The 16,682-nt window shown below is 43.4% G+C and overlaps 1 protein-coding gene and 1 long non-coding RNA gene across 5 annotated transcripts in view; one reads left to right on the forward strand and one right to left on the reverse strand.

Annotated features, from left to right (window-relative positions):
* Positions 1–764: 764 nt before the first annotated feature.
* Gm34315 overlaps positions 765–16,682 on the reverse strand; it is a 32,003-nt gene continuing 16,085 nt past the window's right edge. Inside the window, exons 1-3 of one of the 2 annotated variants that reach the window (XR_875038.2) lie at positions 10,577–10,611; positions 1,371–1,469; positions 765–1,209 (exon numbers count right to left, since the gene is read on the reverse strand). This is a non-coding gene — a long non-coding RNA (predicted gene, 34315). Of the gene's footprint in view, positions 1,210–1,370; positions 1,470–10,576; positions 10,612–16,682 lie in introns of those variants that run through there. The other variant, XR_383838.4, reaches the window with a different exon arrangement.
* C1qtnf3 (C1q and tumor necrosis factor related protein 3) overlaps positions 3,253–16,682 on the forward strand; it is a 28,044-nt gene continuing 14,614 nt past the window's right edge. Inside the window, exons 1-3 of one of the 3 annotated variants that reach the window (XR_383836.4) lie at positions 3,253–3,890; positions 9,091–9,202; positions 11,762–11,916. Coding sequence is in view for 2 of the 3 variants with exons in the window: in NM_001204134.1 (NP_001191063.1) it covers positions 3,588–3,890; positions 9,091–9,202; positions 11,762–11,916 (570 nt within the window). In the remaining variant the exon portion in view is untranslated. The remainder of the gene's footprint in view (positions 3,891–9,090; positions 9,203–11,761; positions 11,917–16,682) is intronic. The other 2 variants (NM_030888.4, NM_001204134.1) reach the window with 2 other exon arrangements.

Genomic DNA, 16,682 nt, shown 5'->3' on the forward strand with positions numbered 1-16,682 from the left:
TTTGCACACTCAAGAATCCTATAAAAACACTAAACTGGAGTTCATAATATACACCTAAAGGACCTGTAAAATAAAGAGAGAGAAATATAAATAAAATAAAATAAAAATTAATTTTTAAAAAGCCCTGACAAGACTTTATAAGACAAGGAACCCCCACAGAGGCCACCTCCTGCTGGGTATGCAGCCTACCCTTGGGAGTAGTTTGTTTCTCCACTGAGACTCCCTCAAGAAAACTAAACTTTCCTTTTAAGCAGTTCCCAACTGGAGAAACTTTCTGGGTGAGGGATAGGGGCATGCATCCATGTCTTCTCCCTCCCTCCTTCCCTCCCTCCTTCCCTCCCTCCCTCCCTCCCTCCCTCCCTCCCTCCCTCCCTCCCTCCTTCCCTCCTTCCCTACCTCCCTCCTTCCCTCCCTCCCTCCCTCCCTCTCTCCCTCCCTTCCTTCTTTCTTTTTTTCTTTTACTTTGCGAGACAAGGTCTTTTTACATAGTTCTAACTGGCCTGGAATTCACTTCATAGACCCTGCTGGCCTCAAACCCACAGGGATCTGCTTGCCTCTGGCTGCGGATGCTGGGATTAAAGACATGTACCATAGTACCCAGCATAGCCAGTCATGCAGGGCCTGAATCTGGGTACAGAATCTTCTGGGGAGTCCGCAGGCTTTTAAGATTGATTTTCAATGGACACATAGTGATTGTACATACTTAGGAAATAGAGTAAAACATAATATATGCATACAACAAATACATATCTGGACAATAGGCATATCTACCATCTTAAACATTTATTATTTTTTTATGTTAGAAACATGAAAATATTTTCTATTAGCTATTCTGAATAGATCATTAAATGCTGCTGACTGTAGCTGGCCTTGTTGTTCCTGGTTTTTTTTGGTTTTTTTTTGTTTTTTGTTTTTGTTTTTTTTTTCTTCTTCTTCAACTTATCACACAGGGCATCTTTATTTACTTGAAGATTGCCTCAGTGAAGTGCCACAGAGAAAGAATCCTCTTGTCACATTCTGAAAGCGGGAAGTCGGAAATCAAGATGTCAGTGAATTTGTTCCGGCTGAGGGACCTGCGGGGATGGGTGATCATCTTGTGCCTCTGCTCAAATTCAGGCAGCTTGCTGGCAATCTTGGATGTCTCTTGGCTTGTAAAAGCATCGCCCTGATCCTCATCTTCATCTTCTCCAAGGATTTTATTGATGGCATCTATGGAAAGATTATTTCAAAATAAATTCATACTCACATGTGTAGGGGGCTTTTACACTACCTTTGTCTGTGGGATGCACACAATCAACTCAGGACACTCTGGGACTCTTGCTGATTAGGAAGAGTTCCTGGCGGCTGGGGAACTGGTAGTCTATGCTTACCTCCCTGTGCTGCTTAGGAAGGCAGAGAGTACAGACTAGAAGACTGGTAGGGTCTGTTCCCGATGACCACTCTCCCACTGTGTGACCCTTCTGATTTTTCTGTAAAACAGAAAAGAGAGGTTTGCTGAGAGAAGTCAGTGAGCTAAACTATAGTAGTGTTTGGCCAGCATGTGCTACCCGCAAATCATGCTATGACTGTTTATTCCTCTCAGGTTGTGGAGGGTATCATCAATGACTCGAGCCCTCACTCATCCTGGTGGAGACTCCTGGAAGCTTCTAGTGCCCCAGTGTCCTGGGCATTATGACTGAATGCTCTAAGATGGGACTGTCACACTGGTATTTTTAAGAACCTCTTGGTTTATTTAAGTGGGAAGCTAGGTTTGAGAATGGATGGTAGCGATGAAACAGTAGTTAGGAGTTAGAAGGGGCTGGAAGTCCGGAGAGGGTGGTTTACAATTAGGAGACGGCTCAAGCCTGAAAGGCAAGGCTAGGCGCAGCTTTTGGAACACCAGGGGATCAGCTGACCCAGTTGTCACAACTTCTTCTTGCTTTGACACATTTTTTCCCCAAGCCTTCTTAACGTTTGGAGCCTCCCACTGAGACACTGTCCTGGGCTATTCTGATGCACAGTTGTGTCTTCACCACCGATGTGTCCTTAGACAGGCTGTTGTCCTTCAGAACTGCCTCCTGGTCTGTGGAGGAGATCCCTTGGGGTGGAAGACAACTGAGACACAGCTGGTACACTGGTGGACTGGGTTATCTCTGCCTAGAAGGTGAGAATGACCTACTTTGATTAGTTATGACCCCTAGCCCCCTATTGTGACCTAGGGAGCTTTCTTTCATGGGAAGACTATCACTGAAGCCCAACACTTTCTTTGGATTCATGTGGGTTCTGGAGACAGTTGGTCAGGTGAGGAGTTTCAGGAGTGACCGAGGTAGTAATTGTCACTTTGGCCAGTTCAGGGGCACCGTATGGCTCTCAAGCTCTATTTGCTAGGAACAGGGCAGCGGTACAGTTCCTCCCTCCCTCTCTCTGGCTGCCCCACCTGAAACTATGATTTCTTCATACACCATGATTGTTTTCTAGAGCTGCTCTGAAGCCCCAAGAATCAGGCACTAACCCATTCATCCTCCATAAGAGCTCTGGATCACAGAAAGCCTCAAGGGGCAGGGGTGAGGCTGATAACCTTCTGACCAGAGGGTAGTAGTGATCTATAAATCAGAGCAATTTAAAGAGCAATACATGTATAATCACAAAGAGGTTAGGAGTATCCTTTTGTTCTTTGGTTTAATCGGTAAAAGCACAGGAACGGTAACAAATGATAGAGTTCTCTCAACCTTGAGCTATTTGGAATGGTATATTTGGTTTGGTGTTTCCCATGTCTCTCTCGTTTTGGGCAGCAACAATCCATGGGTAGAGAGCAGCCAGAGGAGTCTCTTAACAAGAAAGTAGGTTGTATTTCCATCTAGCAAGAACTTAGATGCAAGAAACATCTGGTTTCTAATGTTGGCTCGTAGAGACGCAAAGGAGAATATGGAGCTTAGCATGGGGGAACTATCTTGGTCAAAGTCAGCCTTTACCCTTGAACTCAGGTCAGTCTTTCCCAGTCACCATCTGTAGGCTGCTGCTGGTATCTGGAAGGGAGAATGAGTTGCTTGCAGTGACCCAAAGTGCAAAATTGTGATCTGCACCGTGCAAAAGCAAGACCTCCCTCCATGGCCTTGAATGGGATCCTGCTGTGATTGCAGGAACTGATACAGTCTGAGCCGCATTCCCTGGCAAGCTCAATGGTAGGTTTTTCCAAGAGTCGTTTTAGACCACAAAGGCACAGCCTTTCCACGTCTAATCACGAAGGCAAGCCACTGGACACACACACTCTGTTTCCAGCCGGCTGTGTACATTTTCTCCACTCTTACACAAAATAACATGCCAAGGTGAGACATTTATGAACCCCACCAACTGGACGCCGTGCACACAGACTGTCTTGCCTGCGGTGCAGGAATGTGATGAATGAGAGCTGCTCTGTCTGGGAGGAGAGCCGCTGTCACTCTGGCATGACTGCAGCCTTATTTATTACACACCAAAGAGTATAAAACCACACAGCCGGCTGCAGCTCTCATCTCCAAACCTGGCATTTGCCTGAGGCGACCACGGTACCTCCAGCCCCTGTCAAGCTTCCCTGCGAGACTCTTGTCGATTTGCCGATTTGCCGAGCCATGCTCGGGAGGCAGCGCATCTGGTGGCACCTGCTGCCTTTGCTTTTCCTCCCATTTTGCCTGTGTCAAGATGAATACATGGAGGTGAGCAGAAGAGCTAATAAAGCGGTGGCCAGGATAGTGCAGAGCCACCAGCAGACTGGCCGTAGCGGCTCCAGGAGGGAGAAAGTGAGAGAGCAGAGCCAAGCTAAAACTGGGACTGTGGATAATAACACTTCTACAGACCTAAAACCCCTGAGACCAGAGGCGCTTCCGCACCCTGAGGTAGAGGACCTAGCCCAGATCAACCCATTCTGGGGCCAGGTACTCAGAATTCTCTTCTAAGGATTTCTTTGAAAACTTAATGACTGAGGTTGCTGTTGTCTTAACTAAGATTCTTAGGATTGGTGCCTGTGAGCAGTTTGATGGGATGTTTGGGAGCGTCTCTGGGTTGTCTTGGGTTTCCACAGGGACTCCTAGTTGCTGGTATGATGTGCTGGGATAGAGAGGCCAGAGCACTTTTCCATGGCAACAGGGAGCCAGAAGCAACAGTTTCCTTTTGTGTTGGGACTTTTTTCTTTCTTTTTAAATTTGCTCTGTTGATGTAGAGAACTTGTGCTGACCTATGCGGATAGATGCATTGCTGGAGATAATGATTTGCTGCTTCTGAGGTCTCCCCAGCGGGAGAAGCTGCCCTTTGCCTCTGCCTGCTTTACTTGGACTTGGGAATTTTCTGTACCATTTCTCGCCAGTTTTGTTTATTTGTTTTGGAGCAGTCTAGGTTGCTATGGCTTCTTGTTTGACATTTTTTTTTTTGAGTCAAAACAGAATTAAAGCATTAAAAGGAAAGGAAGCAAAAAAAAAAAAAAGACAGTATATTTAAATTACAAGCTGTATTGTGTCATACAATGTTTCTGGATGACAAAACCTGATTTATTTGTTGGGGCAGAAGCTCAGCATCTCAGGATATTTCTTTAACTCTTTTAGGTAACACAGGGATGAGTAAAGGTTTTGGTGTAGTAAGTTACAAATCAGCAAACTTCAGTGTGATCAAAAGCAGCAAAAACAGGAAGAAACTTCTTTGTACTTAGCACCTAAGCATGAAAAAATGCTGAAGTTAGCTGGAAAGGGAAGAAGGGTTCCTTTAGATTGCATGATCTTTGAAGCAGTGCACAGTACCACAAAAACCACTTGTCTGTCTGCTTTGTAGAGATTTCGGAACTTCTTTTCAGTTGCAATCTAAGCCCCTACCCTGCCAGCCACTGATTTAGGAGTCTCAGTTGATCATCTGGTTCTGTGGTCAGACTAGAATCCCACAGAGCCTGAGACATGTAACTAAGGGGAGTACACAGTATAGTTTCCAAGTCCCTCCATGGGGCTCTGTCAAGGGGAGATGTAAAGAGAACACCTCTTTCAGAAACTGTCATCTTTCTCTGATGATGCTTGCTTCGGTGGGCTTTCCAGCTGGATGGATGGTATCTTTCCTGCCTGTCCATTAGTGTGCTACAGGTCGTCTTTCATTATTTCCTGGAAACCAACACCAACCAGGCTGCTGAAATCCCAATTATGGTTCTGCTCCACTCCACATTCTAGTCTTCCAGCCCTGAATTCATGAAGCATTTTCAGATAAAGACCTAAGAGCCAGCAGCGTCCTGGAAGGTTCTGCTACTATTCCACTACAAGTGGGTACCGGCGCCCAGACTGAATCTGGGACCATAGGAAGTTTTCTTTTCTCCCCCTAATTCCCCCATCCTCTTTTTTTATGCTAATTCTCCTTTTCCCCATCAAGTATTCCCCAAGCTTTTATGAGGAAAGCTACGAAAGTAGGATGGAGACCAAGACAGTGATGAACTCAAGCCACCCTCAGCTGCTCTATTAGAAACAAAATTTTGTCAGTATTTATTCATTCATTCAGTCACTAATTCATTCATTCTTTCATTCACTCATTCATCTTCTTCAATCTCTTCTTATTTTCATTTCATTGTTTGTTATGTTTTAAGGTTAGCATACAAAGCACTGCGTTTTATTATGACAGTCACTTTACTCACAGTCACCTAATCTTTTTTTTTTTTTTTCTTGTTAATAAGCTTGGTTAGATTCTGTGTGTTACAAGGTCAATGTCCAAAGAACACTCTGGGGGGAAAAACCTGTGCTGTTTTGGTCACTGGGTCTTTAAAGCATAATAAAGTAAAAAGAGGAGACGAAAGATGGCCATCCAGAGCAGAGGTTTAGGGAGTGGTAGATTAAATCCTGTGCTACAGTGAAAGCTGAGGGAGTCCGTGAGCTGCTGGTGTGGCTGAACCCTGTGCTGTGCAGAGAAACTGCGGATGACCTGAGTGTCCAGCAAGGGAGGACTCTTAACTAGTGAAGGGAATCTCATGTAACTTTGCTCCACAAAGTTCTGTTTGTTAAAGCAAGCCAGTGAGGTACTACGACCTGTGTGGCAGGAACGGGGCTGGCTGGAGAGCCCATGGTGGATTGGAGCTGGAATAGATTGACATTGTCTACTTTTTTTTTTTCTGGCATTTTCTCAACTGTAGCCTCTCTCCTCTTTCCATTTCCCTTCTCTTCCTGACCTCTCATTTCCTCAGGAAAGAATTGTGTGTTCTTTTTTCTCTAGTAATTAATAGTAGAACTCAATTCTGCCTCCAGGTCTCCTCCTGCAGAATGGGTGGAGCTTATCTAACAGACTTCCCTTTCTTCTTATACTGCTCAACTGCATGCTTCTACTGCATAACAGCCAGGTTTGGGAAAGAGGGTGGCACGTGTAAGACATCACGGATAATGACTTCCCATAAGCAAATTCTTCCTTAGTAGGAATAAAATGTCTAAACAACATCCTGTCCAACTTCGGAGTCCATAAAAAAACGTGATTGCAAGGTCCTCCATTAACCCAGCACCAGTGGGTGGGAGGGAACCTGCTGAGACTGGCAGATCCCTGAAGTTCACTGGCCGGCCAGCCTAGCTAATGTGTGAGCTTCAGGTTCAGTGCCTCTGTCTTATAAAGTAATGGTGGAGGAAGGATACTCAAAAATGGTCTCTGGTCCCCCACTCACTCACACTCATGAGCACACATTTACACTAACAAATATTCATCTCTCCTCCCTGAACCTGTTTCTGTCCATCCATCCATCCTTCTGTGTATCCCTCTGTCTGTCCGTCCGTCCCTCCCTCCTCACTGCACTATTCTATTTCCCCTCAGAACTCGACCTTGAAATGCAAGGCCTTAGGAAAGAACATGCAAGAAATGCCATAGGAGGGTTCCTGCAAGGCACCCAACCAGGAGAACCAGGACTCTGTTGTCCTGGTGGCAGCCCTGTGCTCCTGGGGTTACCCCCGTTAGCTTATACATTCACCACTCATCCTTGTTAGCTCAAGTATTGAGGACCCCCCCCCCAACCGTGTTCAGATACTAGACTTTGACAAATGCAAGCATCAGGGCTCTCTCTCATCTGAGCAGGCTCCGCAGGCAGAGTCACTGGCTGCCTAGCCCAACTGTCTATTACCCAGGGCTCAGATGTTTGTCCTCTGACGGCCACATCACATGTCCCACACGTATTATAAATAAATGTAATAAAATTGTTTAAACATAACAAAAATTAAAGTTCTTTCGAAATTGTTATTGGAAGTTAAACAAAATAGAATCTTTGCTTGTATCTTAGAGCTGGAAAACAAATTCAGGGCCAACACAGACTGATGTCTGGGAGTGGTGACTCTTCTAAGGCCATACAGAACTGAGCAGGGACACTGGTCCCAGGGCAGTGATTATTCTAACAGTTCTAAGCATTTCAGTATTTTCATATGTCCTTACATAAGGACTTCCATACCCTGCCCGGTTTCTCTATCCACGACATCCACTATTGGCCACACTCTGGATCCCCTGGGGTTTTGGAGCTGTATTCCACATTAGCAAAGCACAGCAGGAGATGATACCCTTCTGAGATGTGTGGTTGGTGGGCTTGGCTGTGGTGTTTGATTTCCCAGTGTTGTCACCTCTGACCGTGTATGTGTATTAGTTGATTTTTTTTCCTTATGCATCAATCATTTCTATCTGCCTGCGGTTGGTCCTGGCAGAGGCAGAGCTAAGAGTTATCTCCAGCTTTGAGAGTCTTCATCCCTCAACACTGCCTTCTGAGCTGTGTCGGCAGAAGGTGTGGACCAGGGCTGGCTATTCCTCAATACTTTTAGGGGAAAGGGAGGGCAGTAACCATGCCTGTAAGACCAACCACTGAGAGTGAGGCATAAACATGTAGTGAGGTGAAGCCTTCACCCAGCCTTCTCCAGAGAATGTGTCTAGTGGGGGAGAGAATGGAGACATTAAGGTCTTCCCTCCATCGCTCCCCCCCTTTGTCCTCTGTTCTGTCCACTCCACTCCACCCTCCCCCTTTTCTTTTCACAATGAGTCCCTTAGCAACAACGTGCTGTTTTCAAAATGGTTGAATTATAGCTGGTGTCTAGGAAAGTTTCCACAAGTATTTTGCATGACACAATCAAAAGGCAGGTTGCCAGTATAGACGAGAATCCAGATTTTACAAGTTCTGACTCTCCCTCCAGTCAATCACCTGGGTCTTCCTTCACAAAAAGCACACACTTTAAAATGTTTTCCTTCTATAAATAAGCATTCACTGGAAGTCACAGCTTTGCATACTCAGTACCCATTTGTGCTCACTGAATATTAGTTCATGCAGTAAGGCAATAACTTTAAATTTAGAAGAGGGATATGTGAAATGATAAATACTTATATTGAGGTTTAAATTGCTCAGTATGTAGGTAAGAAAAAATCCACTGGACAAATGCAGTTAATAGCCGTGTACTGAATTCTTGAAAACTGTCAAGAGGGTAGATTTCGGATGTAGTCATCCTAGGAAAGCAAATGGAGTAATGCATATGTTAACTAGCCGTTCAGCAAGGACATACATGCAAATGGCAAACCAGCTGCTGTGTAGGATCGCTATATTTCTACTTCTCAACTAAAATGTAAGTGAACAAGTGTACACTTTGTTTCCCCAGCACTGTGTGTGCTTCAGAGGTCTGAGAAAGTGGAGAGACAGAGTTTCTCAGACACTCAAGCCAGGATGAGGGATGCAGCGTCTAGGGGCTCCGTGAAAGTTGCCGGTTGTCTGCATTGAGAGTTACTTTAGTCTGACTCTACCCAAGACTTCTGGGTGTTGAGAAAGAGGAGGTTTCTGTGTCATTTTTGGAATGAGATCCTGTTTTTGCTGTCACAAGCTGACATGGCAGCCGCTGACCAAGACTGTCACTCTCTCTGCACGGCTGCACTTCCATCGCAGCACATCTGCTGTGAAATTTCTGTTTTCTGTACCTTTGATCACTCACCTGCCTTAACAACTTCCTAGCCCCCATGCCATAGATGCTCTCAGCATCCTACGATATCTTCTCTGAATGTGACTGTGAGTTGATTGAAGTTAAACTTCTCTAAGGGTGAAGGCCAGAAGAACTTATAACATTAAGTGCTCTCAAATACCTTTACCTGAAGTTTCTTTTATCATCATTTTTTTTTTAGTCTCCACAAGCTGGAGGACTGCCCCCAGACTGCAGCAAGTGTTGCCATGGAGATTATGGATTTCGTGGTTACCAAGGGCCCCCTGGACCTCCAGGTCCTCCTGGCATTCCAGGTAAGGACACACAAGTTGCACAGTCATTTCAGTAGCAGACTGGGTCAGATCTAGGAGCCAAGAGCAAACATGAATACGGGCTGAAGTGTACTGGGTGTGCATGGAAAATGCAAAGATAAAGAACTTGGCGGGGGAGTTGGGTTCTCTAGGTCAGTTGCAGTGGAACACTGCTTTACAACATGTATTCTCTACAGTACTCCTAGAATCCTAAAGGTTTCAGGAAGGGAGGCACTTCAGCACTCACAGACAGAGCCACTTACTAGGAGTTGGAACACATCAGCACCAAAGTACCAGTTCCCTTCTGTTTCTGTTGCAAATACCCAAGATAAGGACCTCAAAGAAGCACGTGTCTGGAGGGTTGGCTCCAGACTGGCTAAGCCGACTTTGGGGACTGTAGTGAGGCCCTACTTCATGATGGGGGAGTTCTAGTAGATTGAAGCCACTCCCCTCTCAACAGCCAGAAAGGTAGAGAGCAGAAGAGAACAGGTTCCTACTACCTCCCTCAAACCTCACATCCTTAGCTTTAGTGACCTTCAACTAGACCACACCACCTCCCAATAGCACCATGCTGGGAACAAGCCTCTAATATGTGGACTTTGGAGAGATGTTTAACTAAGTCACAGCATCCAGCATTTCTGTGTATTCTACACAACGCTAGTGTATCCTACATAACACTCTATAGTGTTATATGTATTCTACATAACACTCTCTAGTGTATTCTACACAACACTGTAACTTTCTTAAACCTTATTAAATAGAGGCAGGTAGAGAGGGAAGATTGCTGGGTTTCTCTCTGACATCCACTGAGGAAGGTTAACTTTCTCTGTCATTTTAAGTTTAGGTTGTTTTTGTTGTTGTTGTTTTTGTTTTTTGATTGTTTTTGGTTTTTTTGTTTTAAATTTCCCCAATCTCTGTTGTTTCTCTGCTGGTTTTCATGCTTTCCTTGGTCTCATGGATACCTTTTGACCTCTAGCAGCACACAACAGCACAGCGAATGCTCGTGAGCTCATCAGATCCCTCTAGAGCAGTGGTTCTCAGCCTTCCTGGCGCTGTGACCCTTTCATACACTTCCTCATGCTGTGGTGACCATCCCCTCCCCCCAACACTTAAAATTACTTCTCTGCTACTTTGTAACTATAATTTTGCTACTTACAAAGCATAACATAAATATCTAGTATGTCTGATGGTCTTGGGTGACCCTTATGAAAAAGTCTGTTGACCCCACAGAAATCGTGGCACACAGGTTGAGAACCGCTGCTACTCTGGATCCATGGGCAGCCGTCTGTGCTATATTGTTCCAGCCGCTTAGGCTCAGGGCACTCTGTTAGAGTGTTACTATAATGAACCGGATGGGTAAAGGGCAGACCTTCTTACCTGCCCTCACCGCTGAGGAGTCCAAAACTATCCAGTGTTTTACTGAGTTCCTTTGACAATACCTCTTTACAGGGTTTGGCCAAAGTCTACTTGTGTTGTTTGACTTTCCCTCATTGATGTTACCACTTATCAAAACTTTAACCTTTGTACACTCTTAGATAAGTTCTCATGTGAGGCCAAATTTATAATTTAAAAAAAATGACAAAACCATGCCCTATAGTTAAACCTTTGTCGTGTCCATCGAAGGTGATGATTCACAGGGCTAATGATATAAAGTGAAACATCTTTAGACCTTTCTGGAATCTTTGTTTGACCTCCAAGCTGGCTTTGATTAAATATTTCCCATTTGAAAGTGCCTTGGGACAGAACACTTTAACCTAGCAGTTCAAGTTCGTTGGCCCCAAAGCACTGCAAACCCTGTTCAGTGCCAGGTCAAAGGTAACACACAACGTATAATACAAGAGGGCCCGAGGCTTAGCGAATACGAAAACAAGGAGGAGGTGTCGGATTGTTCCGTTTGAATTTACTACCTGACTCTTGATTTTAAAGTGGCAATGATATTTTATGTTTTTCTATCAGTTATAAAATTGCTAAAAACTTTTGGAAGAAAACGTGCAGGAGATCGAAAATAACAGCACAAAATCAGCCATGTCTCATCCATTCAGGAAAAGTATAAATAATTGTGGATAAAACTAGAGTTACTCTTTCCTCTATGAATATAATACAAAAATATATAAGGACCCACACTGAAATAGGGCTATGCCACCCTTGTTTATCTGTGAACTTATACCTAAAGATGTCACTGAGGTTTATTATAACATTGATCATTTAAAATATTTTTATAATTTGATCAGAATGGACCATTGCTAAAAGGTAGACATTCTAGCATTGGTGGGAATGTGCTTTTAAAATCGTCACTGTGTTCGATAATGATGACGTGGTGGTGAGTCTTGTACACAGTCTCACCTTCATTCCTTGCATTACAGAAAAGCATGACTTGCCGTCTTCGTTTTATTGCTCTTTTCAGAGTCCAGCAAAAGAGCCCATCTGATGCCCTTTGGCTACTATGGCCAAGGTTATTACAACTGAGTTGAGACATTTCTGAAGGCAGGACTGTGTTTGTCTAAAACAACACATTCTGAGGGGAGTGGCCAAGTTTTCTCATATGATTTCTGATTTTTAAAGGAAACCATGGAAACAATGGGAACAATGGAGCTACTGGCCATGAAGGGGCCAAAGGTGAGAAAGGAGACAAAGGCGACCTAGGCCCTCGAGGAGAACGGGGGCAGCATGGCCCCAAAGGAGAGAAAGGCTACCCAGGGGTGCCACCAGAACTGCAGGTAAACCACCCTCCAGGTGACTGCTAACCCTGCCTGAACATTAGGGACCAGGGATCAAAACGTTTCAGTGAACAAGCCTTAACTCATCTTGAGGGAATCTCAGTTTCAGTCGGCTTATCCATGTGGCAGGATGCTTGCATGGAGCCTATGCTATCAAGCACAGCTTTGAGAGCTTTCTTAGGACAGGGTATTTACTGAGTGTGTGAAATACAACTCTCTCATAGGGTCAAATACGACACAACCATAAATATGAACTCAAGGCCTATATTTCAGATGAGACACTGGGTTAAACAAGAGGGTTTTAACCATTTTGAACACTGAAAGAGCTATGTATATAAATGGAATGGCTATGCATCTACTTATATTTTATTTGCTGATTTGCCCCTTTGTGTAGTAAAATTTCATCTTTGTAGACTGACACTGTTTCTCTTACATCCGATTTTGTAGTAAGGTTTATTTACTCATTTCATGTATGTGAGTACACTATTGCTGTCTTCAGACACACCAGAAGAGGGCACAGGATCCCCAATATGGATGGTTGTGAGCCACCATGTGGTTGCTGGAAATTGAATTTAGGACCTCTGGAAGAGCAGTCAGTGCTGTTCTTAACCGCGGAGCCATCTCTCCAGCCCTGTAGTTGAATTTTTATTTAAATTTTTCACACCAGACTTTTCTGTCCATGGGGAAATTTTACTTTTGAGTTATTCAATTTGCTAGACCAGATTATGTTCCTCTCAGCATGAGGTTTTAAAACCTATTATATGGCCATAACCCATTTATGGTTTGTCTTAGTCAGGGTTTCTATTCCTGCACAAACATCATGACCAAGAAGCAAGTTGGGGAGGAAAGGGTTTATTCAGCTTACACTTCCACACTGCTGTTCATCACCAAGGAAGTCAGGACTGGAACTCAAACAGGTCAGGAAGCAGGAGCTGATGCAGAGGCCATGGAGGGATGTTCTTTACTGGCTTGCTCAGCCTGCTCTCTTATAGAACCAAGACTACCAGCCCAGAGATGGTCCCACACACAAGGGGCCTTTCCCCCTTGATTACTAATTGAGAAAATGCCTTACAGTTGGATCTCATGGAGGCATTTCATCAACTGAAGCTCCTTTCTCTGTGATAACTCCAGTTGTGTCAAGTTGACACAAAACTAGCCAGTACATGGTTATATGTATTTTTTTAAAATATTTTTTATTATTACGTATTTTCCTCAATTACATTTAGAATGCTATCCCAAAAGTCCCCCATACCCTCCCCCCCACTTCCCTACCCACCCATTCCCATTTTTTGGCCCTGGCATTCCCCTGTACTGGGGCATATAAAGTTTGCGTGTCCAATGGGCCTCTCTTTCTAGTGATGGCCGACTAGGCCATCCTTTGATACATATGCAGCTAGAGTCAAGAGCTCCGGGGTACTGGTTAGCTCATACTGTTGTTGCACCTACAGGGTTGCAGATCTCTTTAGCTCCTTGGATACTTTTTCTAGCTCCTCCATTGGGGGTCCTGTGCTCCATCCAATAGCTGACTGTGAGCATCCACTTATGTGTTTGCTAGGCCCCGGCATAGTCTCACAAGAGACAGCTATATCAGGGTCCTTTCAGCCAACGCTTGCTAGTGTATGCAATGGTGTCATCGTTTGGAGGCTAATTATGGGATGGATCTCTGGATATGGCAGTCGATAGATGGTCCATCCTTTTGTCTCAGCTCCAAACTTTGTCTCTGTAACTCCTTCCATGGGTGATTGTTTCCAATTCTAAGAAGGGGCAAAGTGTTATTTCTCTTTTAACTCATCTTTCCAATTCTTGCAACATCTAAAATTTTTAAATATTGAGCTAGGCCACCTGGAAAAATTATTAAGTCTAAGTTTGTTAATATTTAAACACAGAGTCTCTTAGAAGACATCTGTATTAACATGGTAAGTTGAGTTTTGTTGTTGTTGGTCAGGTTGTGTCTGGCTAATGTGTCTTCCTTAAAGTATAATTAGTGGTTAAAATTAAGTATTTGGGAGAAAATTCTGTAGCAAAAGAGACTTTTTGAGAATTGGCACACAAAACTGTTCTTGTTTGAAAGATCAGAGGAAGGTGCCGTTTGTTTGGGCAAATGCAGAGATGTTTACTCTTGGACATATCATTCTTCTGGAATCCTCTTATGCAAATATAAAATAAGATGTCCTGTGTGTTACTAGACCTTATCATGGGGCTCGGGGGTAACTTTTAACAAATACTGTTTAATAATTTCAGCAAACTGGGATTCTTATGCCAGTACAAATTAACAAGTAGGGTAGGAAGCCATCTTGACTAAGGGATTTTCTATGACAGTCTAGAGATATAAGAAAACCAACAACACAGAACATATAGATGGCCTTTTCATAGAATATGTAATTTAGAGTCCTATGGCCCTCACAGGAATCTCCACTCCTAGGTGCTCTGTCATACCTAGGATCTTAGGATCACTGGTGACTAGAACACAACATCTGTTCCACCACCACCAGGAGTAACTGGGACCAGCAGGATATAGGAACCCCGCCCAACCAGAGGCTCAGGTTCCTTCCAGTCGATGTCTGTTTACCTTGGTTGCAAACTTAGTGGACAGTCCCCCAGCCCCTCAGTCCCCCAAAGGAGGTACTAGTCCCAGGTGCTCTAGCATGCGAAGGATCTTAGGATTCCAGAATCACAGGAGTTTGGTCACACCAGGATCTCAGGGTCTCAGAGGCAGCTTGGCTCCCAGAAACTCTGACGCATGTAGAATCTCAGGATCACAGGATCTCTTAATCACAGGATCACAAGAGATAGCTGGACTCTGAGGAGTTCTGACTCAACTGGGATTACAGGAAGGACAGGCTCCAATCAAATAAAGTAAGGGCAGGCAGCACTTGAGATGATCAGCAATTGAGGCAGCAATTGAGATGATGGGAGGCAAGCATAAGAACAGAAGCAACAGAAACCAAGGTTACTTGGCATCATTAGAACACAATTCTCCCACCATAGCAAATCCTAGATACATTATCATACCAGAAAAGCAAGATACAGATCTAAAGTCACTTCTCATGATGATGATGAAGGACTTTAAGAAGGACATAAATAAATCCCTTAAAGAAATATAGGAAAACACACGTAGCAGGTAGAAACCCTTAAAGAGGAAACACAAAAATCCCTTAACGAACTACAGGAAAACATATCCAAACAGGTGAAGAATTGAACAAAACCATCCAGGATCTAAAAATGGAAGTAGAAACAATAAATAACAAAGGGAGACAACTCTGGAGATAGAAAACCTAGGAAAGAAGTCAGGAGCCATTGATGGCATCACTAGGAGCATCACTAACAGAATACAAGAAATGGAAGAGAGAATCTCAGGTGCAGAAGATTCCATAGATAACATCAGCACAACAATCAAAGAAAATACAAATGCACAAAGATCCTAACTCAAAACATCCAGGAAATCCAGGAAACAATGAGAAGACCAAATCTAAGGGCAATAGGTATAGAAGAGAGTGAAGATTTCCAACTTAAAGGAACAGTAAATATCTTCAACAAGATTATAGAAGAAAACTTCCCTAATGTAAAGAAAGAGATGCCCACTAACATACAAGAAGCCTACAGAACTCCAAATAGACTGGACCAGAAAAGAAATTCCTCCTGTCACATAATAAGCAAAACACCAAATGAACAAAACAAAGAATATTAAAAGCAGTAAGGGAAAGGGGTCAAGAAACATATAAAGGCAGATCTATCAGAATTACATCAGACTTCTCACCAGAGACTATGAAATCCAGAAGATCCTGGGAAGATGTAATACAGACCCTAAGAGAACACAAATGCCAGCCCAGGCCACTATACCCAGTAAAACTCTCAATTACCATAGCTAGAGAAACCAACGTATTCCATGACAAAATCAAATTTACACAATATCTTTCTACAAATCCAGCCCATCAAAGAATAATAAAGAAAAAACTCCAACACAAGGAGGGAAACTACACCCTAGAAAAAGCAAGAAAGTAATCTTTCAAGAAACCTAAAAGAAGATAGCCACATAAACAGAATTCCAAGTCTAACAACAAAAATAACAGGAAGCAACAATTACTATTCCTTAATATCTCTTAATATCAGTGGATTCAATTCCCCAATAAAAAGACATAGACTAACAGACTGGTTACACAAACAGGACCCAAGATTTTACTGCATACAGGAAACCCACCTCAGGGAAAAAGACAAACACTACCTCAGAGTAAAGGGCTGGAAAACAATTTCCCAAGCAAACGGTCTGAAGAAACAAGCTGGAGTAGCCATTCTAATATTGAAAAAAATCGACTTTCAATCTAAAATTAATAAAAAAAGACAAGGAGGGGCACTTCATAATCATCAAAGTTAAAATCTACCAAGAGGATCTCTCAATTCTGAACATCTATGCTCCAAATGCAAGGGCACCCACATTCATAAAAGAAACTTTACTAATGCTCAAAGCACACATTGCACCACATACAATAATAGTGGGAGACTTCAACACCCCACTCTCATCAATGGGCAGATCATGGAAACAGAAACTAAACAAAAACACAGTGAAACTAACAGAAGTTATGAAACAAATGGATTTAACAGATATCTGTAGAACATTTTATCCTAAAACAAAAGGATATACCTTCTTCTCAGCACCTCATGGCACCTTCTCCAAAACTGACCATATAATCGGTCACAAAACAGGCCTCAACAAATATAAAAATATTGAAATAATACCATGCATCCTATCGGATCACCACAGACTAAGG

Source organism: Mus musculus, chromosome 15 (genome assembly GCF_000001635.26).
Source record: "Mus musculus strain C57BL/6J chromosome 15, GRCm38.p6 C57BL/6J".
In the NCBI taxonomy this organism is placed as follows: Eukaryota; Metazoa; Chordata; class Mammalia; order Rodentia; family Muridae; genus Mus; species Mus musculus.